This window comes from Nicotiana tabacum, chromosome 4 (genome assembly GCF_000715075.1).
Source record: "Nicotiana tabacum cultivar K326 chromosome 4, ASM71507v2, whole genome shotgun sequence".
NCBI classification, from domain to species: domain Eukaryota; kingdom Viridiplantae; phylum Streptophyta; class Magnoliopsida; order Solanales; family Solanaceae; genus Nicotiana; species Nicotiana tabacum.
In genome coordinates this window covers 56,004,176-56,018,818 of record NC_134083.1, presented here as the reverse complement: position 1 = coordinate 56,018,818, position 14,643 = coordinate 56,004,176, and the positions used below count along the sequence as shown (strand labels likewise).

The 14,643-nt window shown below is 39.5% G+C and overlaps 1 protein-coding gene across 1 annotated transcript; it reads left to right on the top strand.

Annotated features, from left to right (window-relative positions):
- Positions 1 to 3,244: 3,244 nt before the first annotated feature.
- On the top strand, positions 3,245 to 4,285 carry LOC107818555 (uncharacterized). Its single transcript, XM_016644588.2, has 2 exons — positions 3,245 to 3,454; positions 3,877 to 4,285. Exons 1-2 carry the CDS (start codon positions 3,341 to 3,343, stop codon positions 4,120 to 4,122), a joined length of 360 nt encoding a protein of 119 aa, XP_016500074.1. The 5' UTR covers positions 3,245 to 3,340; the 3' UTR covers positions 4,123 to 4,285.
- The last annotated feature ends 10,358 nt before the right edge of the window (positions 4,286 to 14,643 follow it).

The following is a 14,643-nucleotide window of genomic DNA, read 5'->3' as shown; positions in this document are numbered from 1 at the left end:
GTAGCCCAAATATTATAACCATCAAGGCCTTCATCTTCATCCATAGTAGCAGATGCAGTAGAAGTAGTACAATGCATAGTGGGATTAACATTGCCAATATTAATGGCAGCATCATCAATTAAATTTGCATAATAATTATATAATTATTGTAAATAATCATTTAGTTTGTTCATACAATAATATATATCTGAGGTTTCAGTTGGTCCAATCTCCATATAAGTATATAAAACATTGATTAATTGGTGACAATTAGACATCTTTATAGAAGGATTTAAAACAGCACCAATTAAGTAAATCAGGGGAATTGGAAAGAAATAGTTTTTGAATTTTGCTTGCATTTTTTCAACAACATCCTTATATTTTTCTTTCTTCTTAAATTCAAAGAGTCGAAAAGAAATTTTAGCTATATGTACTAAAAAATAAATTCAGAAAATAGTCCTTGAACCGGTCCGGGCCGGTCCGGTTAACCAATTCAATAGTGATTTTCCTTGACCGGGTTTGACCGGTCCGGTTAACCGGTAAGAAAAATATAAACGTCTTAACCCCTTACCTCCTCCCCCAACCCAGCCCTACCCGGCCCCTACTACCAGTCCGGGCCGGTCCGAAACCGGGTCAATCCGACCCGTTAAACAGGTATATTTTAAACCCATATGTCTCTCGCTCCTTTAGCTAATCATTGGGAGGCACAGTCTATTCATTCCTCAAGAAGAAGGCAAATTGTGTTCCTAAATAAGTACTAAATATTAGCGATGAGAAACGAAGTTTTTCTCGGAAAAAAAAAGTACTGAAGCTTTCAAGAAGTAAACGCTATTGTTGAAGGAACCTGGTTTAATTGATTTAAACTTATAGTAAGTATTAATATTTCCTACCTAGTTGAAATAAAGAAGGACTTATAAAACTAAAATTTATATAAGGAAAAGATTAAATTCCTAAATATTAGGCTTTCTACATAAATGAATATTCCTAAATATTAGAAAAATAATAAAATAATTATTTTCTCCAGTGTGAACTCTATTTTTAAGGGGTAAAAAAAGTTATAATATTTAGCTTTTTTATTTTTTTATTTTTAATTTCTCTTATTCAAGAGATCTCTTGGAGGAGAATTTTATGTGTTGGTTGTTAGTTGAGACATACTGTCACAACCCGCATTTTGGGGTTGTAATTTCGGGCTGGAACCGGTGAGAAAAGTTCCTTCTGATTCTCTGGCGTAGACAAGTCTACTCAGGAACCTTGGGTTTTTAAATTTTAAGCATATATAAGGGGGTAGAGGTATTGAAGTTCAACCTGCCTCTCCCGTGCGTGCTGTCACCAAGCCGTACAGAATGAGCGACCTTGAGGGGGAACCTCAAGGGCCTTCCTGGACGACTCAAAGGATATCCATACGAGTTTGGGAACTCTATGGACGGTGCGACACCTTCGGGCTAGCGTTGGGCACCAAACGGGCGCTGGAGGCTCGACGTGTGGGACGGGTATGCCCCGCGGGCTGCCGAAATATTGGAAGAAGACCTCTGTGCCGATTGGATACTTGAAACACCTATCTTAGAGGCCTCATGTGTCGACTTATGAGCATGGCTTGGGTTCAGCCATGCGAGCAATGGTCCGTTGGCCTAGACGTGCAATTGTGGGGCGACACTGCACTATACGGGATGAAAGTGTGTCGCGAGGGCTATGTATAGGCATGCCACGAAAGACGCACATGACAATGGCCAAGGACTAAAGGTTGCCTTACTCGGGTGGAGCACAAGCTGGGTGCGGATGCACGAGGCGAGTGTCAAGCTTGAGGATTAGACTGTGCATGCGAAAGCGATGCTCAGTGTCAGGGACAAGACATGTCCTTAGCCAACCCCAGGGCGCGCATGGATTATGATCCTAAGACGAGAAGCGCCACAATTAGTCGAGGCCATGAGCCTAGACATCATAGGGCGGCACAGTTGGAGCAGGCCTTCTAGACAAGCTTCCCCACAGGCACAAGATCGTGCTTGGAAAATCTGGGAAAAGAAAAGGCTGGCCTGTAGCGAGGGGAACTGCAGGCGCCGCACGGGCTATTTGGTGCCGCTGACATACGTGAGTAAGTCGGCATGTGACACATATAATTCATTTGGACAGTCTACTCAATCTTTAGATTAACATTAATATAAATATTTAATTAAAGAAAGGGAATACAAATGAACTCAATCGAAAAAATCTTAATCAGTTACTTCCTTCGGTTCACAATAAGTGTTTTTTTGGTTATTTTCACACAGATTAAGAAATTCTCCTTTTAACATTAATTAGCAATGAAATTGACTATATTAACATTTACTATTTCTTCACTTAAACACTCCTAACACATACTCTAACACTATTTACTCCAAGGGCAGTGTAGGAAAAAAATAATTAATTCATTCTTGAAATCTGGAAAAATTACTTATTTTGGACCACAAAAAAAAAGCCAAAAAATCACTTATTTTGAATCGGAGGGAGTAATTTGCAAGACGCAAGAGGTCCAATTTGCTTAATTAATTAGTCCTAATACCTACAAGGCGTTGCGATATTTCATCAAATTCCTAAATGCAATTTGATAGTCGGAAATGTTCTATTTTGTTTTCTTTTCATCTTTTACGCTACATGCTCTTAGAATATACTTTAAGTTTGTAATATGGTTTGAAATCTTCAACCTTTGACGACTTATAACTTGTAAGTGACACGAATATAGTCTTATTTGACCGTCTTTTGCAGGAAGACTACTAGTAAGAAGTGAGTATTACATTTCCCAAATATTACATTTATTGTATGTTAATAGCGCGAATGACTGATTGTATTTTTGAGTGACTGCATCAGCTTGTGACATCCAATAGAAACTGAGAAATGAGAATTGTCTAGTCTTAGCTACTACTAATATTTAGAGAACCGTCCATGCACAGACACGAATTGAAGTGGCTATTAGTTTTTTGTCGAAAAAAGCTATGGACATCGTATTTGTCATATAATATGAAGTGGAACAAGAAAGAAGTTATGACTAGGAATTAGGATGTGTGCCAGTTGCCATATCTCAGGTTCTCCGCCATGACAATGAATATTCAACGCATGTTTGTAACGAACTACAACGTCGAGGCCTCCCACTTTCTGATTCTCCGCAATAATAGTTTTAGGTCAATTGTTTACAGATTGTCCATACAACAGGTGCGCATGTTTCTACGATACAGCAACAAATTAGGCCATCCCTTCAGCCTTTCTATAAAAACCTGCTTTACTTCATTCTCAATTTCAAGCTTCAAACATAAGTAATTAAACAGCCCTCTCCTTTGATTCCTAATTTTTTCTCAAACGCCTCCTAGCTCGCAAAGCTCAGACACTAGTCATGGGAGCCTGTGCGAGCAGACCTAAGGATTTGGACAAAGACTTGGCCCCTGCCCCTGCCGAGGAACCTGCAGTCACCCCAAAGAAATCCGAGCAGGAAACTCCTGCTCCTCAGGTATAGTGTATATATAATCATCATTTGATCGTTCATTTTACCCCCCAAAAATGGAATATCCAATGCGAACATGTTTAGTTGCATTATTTTGTTCTTAATTGCATTGAAATGAAATTGACACGAATACAACAGAATGGATATAGAAATAGTTAATTGACCTACCGGACTCTAAAGAAAGAGTACCGCTTATTTGGAAAATAAAAATTTGTTGGATTAAAATGAAATTTGACGCTACTTTTAACACAAGGAGAAGTGACATAATATAGAAAACAATACGTATCTTTTATCACTTTTTGTTTGGAACCATTATTCAACATAGGGTTCAAATTCATATATTTAGCCCAACTAATTTAAATTTAATTAGGATTGAGGCTTACTGCAATAAAATTATTTTAATTTCCTTTTGCTATAAATAATCTCAGGAGAAAAAGGATGGGGAGGAGACTAAGAAGGAGGAGCCTTTGGTAGACATCTCTGAACCAGCATCAGAGGCTCCCAAGATTGAGGAAGTAACCACTGAGAAAAACACCGCCGAGGAGGTGAAGGCAAAGGAGGAGGAGACAGCCAAACCAGCTGAGGAAGTCAAAGTTGAGGCTGTGAAAGAGGAGCCCAAAGAACAGCCAGCAGAGGAGGAGGTAGAAGAGACCCCAAAAGCTGTTGCCCAATAAACAATTAATTAAAAAATCCAAACACAATCGTTACATCCCTTGTTAATTTTCTTTTGCATCTAATTTTGTCATATCATATTGGAATGTTTTGCTAGTTTTTTTTATTTGTTGTGGCTCATGTAGTAAAACAAAAGAAAAAATAAATAAAGAAAAGATTCCCAGATGTTTATCCTGTACTTTCTTATTTGTCTGTCTAATTTACTGCTATGGATTCAAAAATTTGACAAGTTAAATTCATTGACCACAGACATACATAACCCATTAAGCTTTCTGAGAAAACAATAATTTAAGTACACTTTTTCCTGTTTTTCATATCCAAGTTAAAACTTGGTCCATCACTTATATGTTCAAGAAGATTCACCTTCTTTCCGTCTTTTTACCCTCAAAATCAGATAACAATTAAATTTGTAAGTGATTTTAAAGATATGCAGACTAATTTGATACAAAACGATAAATTGAGTTAGAATGGACAAGTAAAGATAACAGTAAATTCAAACCACGCGAGGAGGATGATTCCAGCTTAAGTTAAACATTCACCCTCGATCCGGGCTCACAGTGGACAATATTAATAAACGAGAGAAAAAGCTTACAATAAGAATGAAAATAGTAGTATATTGCTTTGGAATGCATGTTAGCATGTATCTAATGAATTATCAGACCCCCTTTATATAGTTGAGGAATCCTACTCTAAGTACAATTTCATAAAAGGTAAAAAATCTTTTGTTTAACTGATTGCCGGTTCTTCATCGATACGTGCCGAGATCCATGCCGTGATATCCGGCCGGTTGCGGATATTACGGCCTTCTGTTGGTCGTGCTTGATCGCCCGATAATGTTCTCCGAAGTCTTTCAGGATTTGGATCGATCTCGAATCATAACCCCGATATTCTCGAGGGCATTCATCGTGCCCCTGGATTCTGACTCGATGAGACCGTTGCTTCGATTATGATCCTTTGCAATCATATCTCGATCTCGTTTTATCATATTGGGGGCCAGAATGTATCATGAGCTCGGTTTTTACCCGTATACAGATAGTCCCCTCGTTTCTCGGAGAGCAAGCTGATAAGAAACGATATGAGCACCCCGATTCCTTCTTCAATACACCGTGATAGAAACGACCAAAAGCCCGAAATGTCTCGTCAGTCATGTCATAATAGCCTTAAATGCACGTCACTTGTCGGTTGGCTGTCCCTGGATGTGAAACATTGTGGAACCCCAATAAATAACCCCTCCTTTGTTCATTGTTTACTTTACATCAAACCTTCTACCCCCGTACCCTCAGAATTTCATTACTCTTTTTCATATTCTAGCATTTTTACCTCCGTTACTCGAGATTCCTTTGCAAAAGTTTTACTCATCATCCACTCAAGCCAACACATATGAGCTTCTAGCTTTCAACCTTTCTCTATCTCCTTCGAGCTTTCCCCTATAACAATGGCAAAAACCTCAAAATTTGTTCCCTAAAAGGTCGCTTCTACCTCCCAACCGACTGCCGAAATCAACGAAACCATTCCTGATGTGGTCGACCTTGAGGGGTCCGCTGTTAATGTGGTCACAGAAGAACTTCCCTTGAAGATGTTCATTCCCGAGGGTTGTTCGGTCGCCGACGACTTTAAGGTTGAGAAGCCTTCTTTGGGTATAGGGTTGGCGTGAGGATGCCTTGAGATACGTTTGCTCAATCACCGAAGAGGACCTCTCCACGGTCCGAAAGACTGCAACTGGGTCGACAAGGACACCGTGGTCCCTGACTCCGAAGAGACCATTACCACCTATGTCGAGGGATATCTGAGTGTTTACACTTATCTCTTTACATTGGGCCCGGTGGACTCATTCATCTTAGACTTCTGCAGGAGGTATAACGTATGCCTAGGCCAAATTCACCCTTCACTATGGAGGATCGTGATCCTCCTCTGATTTTTTGTGAATAAAATCGATTCGTGCACCTTCACCATCGACCGTCTGCTCCGCTTATACAGTACCCGAATCTTCTGAGGGGACTGATAAAGCTTGTACGTCGGGCCAACAAAGTCATATTTTGAGCATCGACGAGGACCGGGATCGAAGCTGGCAGGGTCATTTTGTCCGGTGAGGACCTCGGACTTGATTCCGGCCGAATTCAGACCATTTCCCCAGAAGTGGAATGCATCACGTAAGTAAAAATTTTCCTCGAATGTTGATTTCATGTTCATCTCTCTTTTTCTCATTGGTATTCGTGGTGGTGTAGCTGTCGCTCGAGTACCAAATGCTATTCCTCGACTCAAGGAGTAGGTCAAAGGTATTATCTCACAGATGCCTTATTCCGAGCGCTCGTGGCGCAAACTCTCGAAGGGCCTTTGGGAGGCCCATTCCCATGGTAAGATTTCTTTCCCGAGTAGGTTGTGTTAGGCTTCTTCTTTTAGCATCACGTTCTTATTTCTTTTTCTTCCTTTTTGCAGGTTTGCCTAAAATCGTCAAGCTTAGACCCCCAGTCAGGGACGAGGACTTGCCTGTTGAGTCTCCTGTCCCAGGGTAGGTCGGAGAGAAGAAAAGGAGAAGGGCCCCGAGTTCCCTGATCTCAGAAAGGAAGAAACCAAGGAGAATGTTGGCTCGTATGCCAAAGGAGAACTCCAGCTCCCGAGCACCAGATTCGGACTTGCTCTACTGGCTTAGAGACGAATCTGAAGAGGAAGAGCTTTTTGTGGCCCGCGAGCCGTCGCTCCCCGAAGAGCAGGGGGCCGTTGAACAAAAGACTCATGAAGCCGATCTTCCTCAGGCTAGGGAGGTTGATGAGGAGGCCGGAGCTGAGACTTCCCGGGATGCCGGTGCCCGAAGGAGGCACTCGACGTGATAGATATTACCGAGTCGCCCTCAATTACCGAGTACATGTACAACGAGGCCCGAACGGTGAAAGAACGACCTAATGAAGGGGCTCACAAAGCGGACGATCCTCTCTGTTGCCTTTTTAACGGCGTGGACTCCACCACCCCGGAAGAGTTCACTGGGCTGGGTGACTTAGAGGTACCGAGGAAAAGTTCATCCTCGGAGGCAGGGGGCCTAACTCGAGCCCGAGATTGGTCAACCGGTTCCCCTCCCCGAGTGCGGATCCTAGTCGGAAGCGATCAATTATTATCACTGTTTCGGAGGATGCCCAGGTTCTCTTCGCCCCCTTCGTGATAGCTAGTTAAATCCGGTGCCTGGTAACCGAAAAAGACTAGGCAAAAATGAACGAGTTAGATGCGCCATGCTTGTTCAATGAAGCGCAACAGGCGCTAAACCGGGTAAGGTGTTGTTATCCCCTTTTATCTTTAAACTCAGTTTCTGAGGATTCTAATGCTTTTTCCTTTCCTCATTTTGCAGGGCTCAATACTTCACCACGAGACCTTCCTCCGGTATCAGGATGAGCTGAGCCAACTCGAGGCTGAAGTCAAAGAGCTTGTTGAGAAGAGAGACGTACAATCTTCTCAGCGAGTAACGTGAAGGAGAAGTCAAAAACCTCCGAACTGAGTTGGACACAGCTCAGAAAGAACATGCCGACCTGGTGGTACAGGTAAAAATATTTGAAGTTAGTGATGACGAGATAGACACGGTGACTAATGGTCAGAACCCGCAGGTCCAAAAGAAGCTTGACCAGATCGACCAACTCCGAGCCGAGATTGACGTAATCAAGGTCGAGGCTGAAGAGTGTAAAGGCAAGATGGATCATTTTGCCTCGGTAAAGGAGACTGCCCGGGAGCAACTGGCCTCGATGGAGGCTCAACTTCGAGCGGTGAGAGAGAAAGTTGAGGCTTGGTCCCAAAAATTCGAGGACCTCCGGTTTCAACTGGGCTCGGCTGTTACCGATCAGGATACCCTCGCCAAGGAGCTTAAAGCAACCAAGTTAGTGGCTGAAATAACATGGGCCGATGTCGAGAAGATGATGGCCCAGTACAAAGCTGATGCTGAGGTAACCTAGGACCGCCTGAAAGGCATCATTGAATACGTGAAGTGACAATCCCGAAGGGAGGCCCTCGAGGAAGTTCATGCCCGGGGTTTCGATTTATCGGCCGAGATCAAAAATGCTAATAGGCTCGAGGCCGAGGCCAAGAAGTTTACATATCCCGAGGATGAAGAAGACTCCGAGGGGTTCCGGCAGATCCAGGGGCGGAGAAGATCCCGATGGTCCCGGTGACGAGGCGGGCTATAAAGGTTTGTCGGTCCTTTTATAAAGTCTTTTGTTTTGTTTTGTTTATCCTTATCAGATGGCTTCTGCTTTTTTGAAGAGTCATCTATCCTCTCTCTTGCTTTTTTGAAAGGGCAAGATACTGTTTAGTCATCATCTGTATAGGCGTAGGCTTGAGCTATACCTTACGGGCCTTCCATATCTCCATTATTCTAGATTTCTGTTGAAGAGGATGCTGATGCAACTTCTAGCATAGCTTGTACGTCTGTTGGACTTGGTGTCAATTTTGGCCAAAAGTGTTTAGCAATACAATAGTTTAAAGTTGCAGTAACATCTTCTCTAGCTTCTTATTCTGCAACTTGCATACTTCCTTCGGTTTTTGCTACAGTTGCTACTGTAGTGGCTCCCAAGATTTGTCCTTTATTTTCTTCGAAGAGATAATTATCCCACCAATTTTTTAATACACCATTAAATCCTGAAACTATTAATGTTGCAACATATTTATCTGATATGTTTTTTATTTTATAAGTGGTAATAGCAATTCCTATTTCATAGAGTTTTTTTTATAGATTTGGCTTTCTACCAATCCATCTATATTCTATTTGTGATTCCAGTTCCACTATGACTAGAGCTACTTAGATAGATATCTTCTTCGAATTGGATATCTGGAAAAGATGCTCTACTATAATAGTTCTTTTTGTTAGAATGCCAATCTTTCCTTTCATTTCCGGGGGTTTCAAAGTTTGTTCAATTTTGTGAACTTTTATATTATTTTTTAAATAGATTTGTAATTAACTACAAACTATTAAACAAAGTACTACAATGGATTAGGTACCCGATACCTAATACTCTCTTTGTTCCAGTTTATGTGAACCTATTTTTTTTTTGGGTCAATTCCAAAAAGAATGACCTCTTTCTAAATTTGGTAATAATTTAGCTTAAACTTACAATTGTACCCTTAATGAGAAGCTTTTATAACTACATAAATACTCTGGGCCCCTTTTTGACTTGTTTAGGGCCACAAATTTCAAAAGTCTTCATTTTTTCTTAAACTCCATGCCCAATCAAACAAGTTCACATAGATTGGAACGGAGGGAGTAAAAGAGATTTATTAAAAAGAACTTACAAAGCTAATATCTACAGCAAATTTGACATGAAGTTAGGCTTCTAGCAAATACAAATTGATAAAAAAAATAAGAATAACTGCTTTCAATGTCCCTTTTGGACAATATGAATGGAATATTATGCCTTTCAGGTTAAAAACACCCTTTCAGAATTTCAAAATATTATGAATAATATATTCAACCCGTATAGCAATATGTCGATTGTTTATATTGACGATGTTCTAATATTCTCTGAGGAAATAGATTCTCATTTTAAGCACCTAAATACATTCTTCAAAATTGTAAAACACAATGGTTTGGTAGTAAGTGCTAAGAAGATTAAGTTGTTCCAAACAACTATTATATTCTTAGGGCATGACTTATATCAAGGAACCTACAAACCAATCTGTAGAGCCATTGAGTTCTCATCGAAATTTCCTGATGAAATCACGGACAAAACTCAACTACAAAGATTCTTAGGAAGCCTAAACTACGTTGCAAACTTCATCCCTAACATTAGGAAAATCCGTGAACCATTATACAAGCGTCTCAGGAAGAACCCAGTTCCATGGAGTCTAGAACAAACAGACACAATCAAGAAAGTCAAGTCAATTATTCAAAAACTCCCGTGTCTAGGCATTCCAAATCCAGATGCATTCATGATAGTAGAAATTGACGCTTCAGATGAAGGGTATAGTGGTATTCTCAAGTAAAGAGTCTCTTCTGAGTCTTCAGAACAGTTAGTTCGATTCACTTCAGGAATCTGAAATTCCGCCCAAAAGAACTATAGTACAGTCAAAAAGAAAATTTTGTCTATAGTACTATGTATTACTAAGTTTCAAGATGGCTTGATCAATAAAGAATGTTTACTTAGAGTTGATTGTAAATCAACTAAAGATATTTTACAAAAGGATGTAAAAAATCTTATTTCAAAATAAATTTTTGCCAGATGGCAAGCATTACTATCAAGCTTTGATTTTCAAATTGATTTTATTAAGGGTGAAGAAAACTCTTTACCAGACTTTTTAACTAGAGAATTTTTACAGGGAAAGAATGAGACCAGACAAGATGGGTCCCTTCAGGGCCTCCCCAAATAATAATCGAGGAAACAAATATTTCGCACTCGCGGAGTTTCCGCCCTTACCCGTGAGACCACCATCACAAATAATGATAACCCATCCGAGAGTACCCACTATACGCAAACCCTCGTCATCAAAAATGACAATCATCGGTTTTGCACCAAGAGTAGAGGGACCATTCCAACAAATTTCATCAAAAGCCTCGTCAAGCTCAACAACTGGTAAAATAGTAACCAGTTCAGATTATGAAATGAAGACCCCAGAGTCTTTTGTGCAAGCAGTAAAATCAGACAATCCTTCCAAGAGAGAAGGTAAAAAACCCATATCTCGCGAAAAGGAGAATTTTGAAATCATATCTAAATCGCCGATCATGATTTTGGCATTAGACAAGGGTTACGAAAATCTCAAAATCGGAGATTTGGTTAGACCCTGCTATACAAATATAAACTACATACAAACCAGTGACCCCCTTGAAACAAGAAGGAACTATGAATTCATCCTGACAGATACAGGATCAATAACCATCGAGCACGAATTAAAAGATAATATGGACCCCACTAGTATCAACTACTCAAGGTTCACTATTAACAAAATTATCAGCCCTTTCAAATGGGGTATGGACCACCTGCACACCCCAATTGTGCTATCGAAACATCATAGGCCCCAAACCTATAATTTCAATAATTATATTGATGCTTGGTATAATTTCATATATCCACGCCCAAATAACCATACATGGTTCAAACAAGTTATGAAATCAGTAATACCCAGATGGTTCTATGACTGGTGGAAAAGATGTGGAGGAACTAAGCGAACTATGCCCAGAAGCTTCTACGTACATTATGAGAGATTCCAAAAGGAACAAGAAATCTCCACCCTACCTGATCATATCAAACTGTGCAAATACTACTTTGCAAAAAACATTTTTTACATAATCAATTGGTCATTTGAGATTGATGAAATTGACAGAATTAAGTACTTGGTCAAAATCCCAAAATTTAAAGGATGGGTTCCTGAGGTAAAAGCAACCCAGTCCAAACCAACCAGCATAACGGGATCATTTAGTTCTCAAAAAGAATTAAAAAAAAAACTCTTAGAAGTTTTGGCCAAAATTGATACAGCAAGTCCAACAGACGTGCAAGTTCTGCTAGAAGCTGCATCAGCGTCCTATTCAACAGAAATCCAGAATAATGGAGATATGGAAGAGCCGCAAGGTATAGCTCAAGCCTACGCCTAAACAGATGATGAATAAATAGTATCTTGCCCTTTCAGAAAAGCAAGAGACATGACAGTTGACTCTTCAAAAAAGTAGAAGCCATTTGACAAGGACAAACACAACAAAATAAAAAACTTTATAAAAGGAGCGACAAACCTTTATAAAGTAGAAGAAGGCATCTTTAAAAGAGACCGTACACCTGTAAGATTGAGATAAACTCAATAATTCTCCGAGGTCTATATAAAGACTTCCAAATTGTATTGGAAAAGCATAGGAAAATTGCCTTAGATTTTCTTCAACATTCTCTCTTCTCTGTAAAAATCATGTTTGCTATGTTTGAATAAAGCTTCTATCTTGTAAGTATTCTTATTTATTTTCTGTTTTCAGTTTAAATTCCGCACATTGAAAGTGTGCAGCATACATTTAAAAGAGAAAGTGTTCACACAGAAAATGGACCAACTAACAAATATATAAATAAAATAATTGTGCAAAATAATTATACTAATAATTTATTACATTTGTAATGAAGGAATCTGCTTTATAAATGACAGTGACAACTAGGGATATAAACGAAGAGATTATCCTAGGAATACCGTTTATAACCCAAATCAAACCTTATTATGATAACTTAGATGCAATTTGTACCACAATATTAGGAAAGGAAATAAAACTTCCATATCTAAACTTTATTTCCCAAGAGGAAAGTGACTTCGTCAAATCAAAAACTATATTTAAAATAAACTTACTTTCTAACCAAGTAAATTATTTAAAAATTGATATAAAAGTTGTTTATTTTTGTTTTATATTTTAAAATAAACCATCTGTGTTTATTATGAAAATTTATTTTTCTAAATGAAGGATGATTTTTCATTAATTTTAAATTTTTCAAAGTTTGTCAGTATTTGAGAAACATACTATCCTTAAGGCGTAACTCTACTTTCTCTGTTATCTTATCATGAATTATTACCTTTGTAAAGATCTTTTTATATATATATACAAGGCTTTTTCCTTCGACAAATTTCAAGCTTGTTTCTTTTTGCCTTTTTCTTTACGATTGCAAAGATTTCGAATGCCTTAGCACGTAATAATTAGGTCTTGTTCAAAGGTTCAAACAATGCTCATTCTCGATATTATTTTGCTTAAGACTCGTGGGGGCTTGGTATGACTGGAAGCTTTCCCTGAAGTGTTTACTTAGAATTTTTTAGATTATAATTTTGCTGAGGGTAGACTTTGAACCGGTTTAGAAATTTTGAAGGCCTTATGTTTTGGTTACAGATCTCGGACGTTTCCGAGCCGTTCTAGGACGGTCGTAGCCTTTTAAGTTTGGGTGTTGCCCAATGGTCTTATTATCCCGAGCCATCCGGTCTTGCCCGGGACAACAGTCCCCGAATGGGGATGGCCGTACCCTTTGAAGTTCGGGAACTGCCTAATAGGTTTTGTGCCCCCAGGATTCGTAGCCCGAGCTGTCCGGGGTTGCCCATGACGACAGTCCCCGAGCGGGGGTGATCTCTTGGATTCGGACAGAGGTGGCCCTTTGGCCCAATGTCCTTAAGGAACAAAATACAGTAGTTTTTAAGAGACAAAATATATATCTGCAAGATAGAAACTTTCTTTTATTTCTATGCAAATACAAGATTTCAAAAGTGTACAAGCTTCATGTTATGGATTAGGTGGTCTATGTGAGATCGGTTCATTTGACCGTTTGGCCCTTACAATAAATCCTATCCACCAAGTCCAGACTTGTTTGAGCATGAAGTTTCCTTCCTTGCTAAAATCATTACCCGAGGGTGATGGCCCCCAGTATTCGAGGCCAATCTTAGAGAGGGCTCGGATACTGTTGATGCGAATCCTGACTCTAGTTCATAGTCGGTCTTCAATTCTAAGTTATTATGATCCACTGTTGCCTCGTTAAAAACCTTGCCAGAAAACCCATTTGGGACAAAATCGGTTCAAAGAAAAAAGAGTGCAATGCGTGCTTTCAGGCCTAATAGATGCATCATTCCTTGGCCATTACCTACAAGTGTTAGTCTAATTCATAATATATTTAAAGAAAAGTAATGAATGGAGTCGTACCTTAGCAATAGTGTCGTTTTAAGTGGGTTATGGTCCAATTGTTCGGTAGCCGCTCACCGTTCACCGTTTCGAGTTTGTATGATCATTTACCGGTGATCTCGATAATTTGATATGGACCTTCCCAATTTGGTCCCAGCTTCCCTTCATTCGGGTTCCGGGTGCTCAGTGTCATCTTTCTTAACACCAAGTCCCCGACATTGAAGTGTTGGATGTTGACTGTAACGACCCGACTCGTCGTTTTAAGAATTAATGCCCCGCTCACTGACTTAAGGTCTCGAGAAGCTTCGCAATATGTATTATGACCCGTGGGTGTAGTTGAGTTTGATTTTCGAAAGATTCAGAATTAAATTAAAATAACAATTCTTATTTAGAAGCTTAAATGGAAAGAGTTGACCGGAGAGTTGACTTTTGAGCAAACGACCCCGGAATAGAATTTCGATGATGGCAATAGCTTCGTATGATGATTTCGGACTTAGGCGTATATTCAAATTTGGATTTAAAAGTTCGTAGGACAATTCGACGCATTTAGGCAAAAATTGAAAAATAGAAGATTTTTGAAAAGTTCGACTGAAGGTTGAATTTTTGATAATGAGGTCGGATTTCGATTCCGGAAATTTGAATAGATTCATTATATCATTTATGACTTGTGTGAAAAATTTAAAGTCATTCCATATTGATTTGATATGTTTCGGCACAAGATATAGAATTAAAAAGTTTAAAGTTCATAGATTTTGATTTGAGGTACGATTCATCGTTTTGATGTTATCTGATGTGATTTGAGGCCTCGAGTAAGTCCGTAATATGTTTTGAGACGTGTTGGTATGTTTGGATGGGGTTCCGAGTGGCTCGGGTGAGTTTTGGGGTAGTTTCGGACCATTTCTAGACCATTTTAAGTTGCTGGTTTTTGGCCACA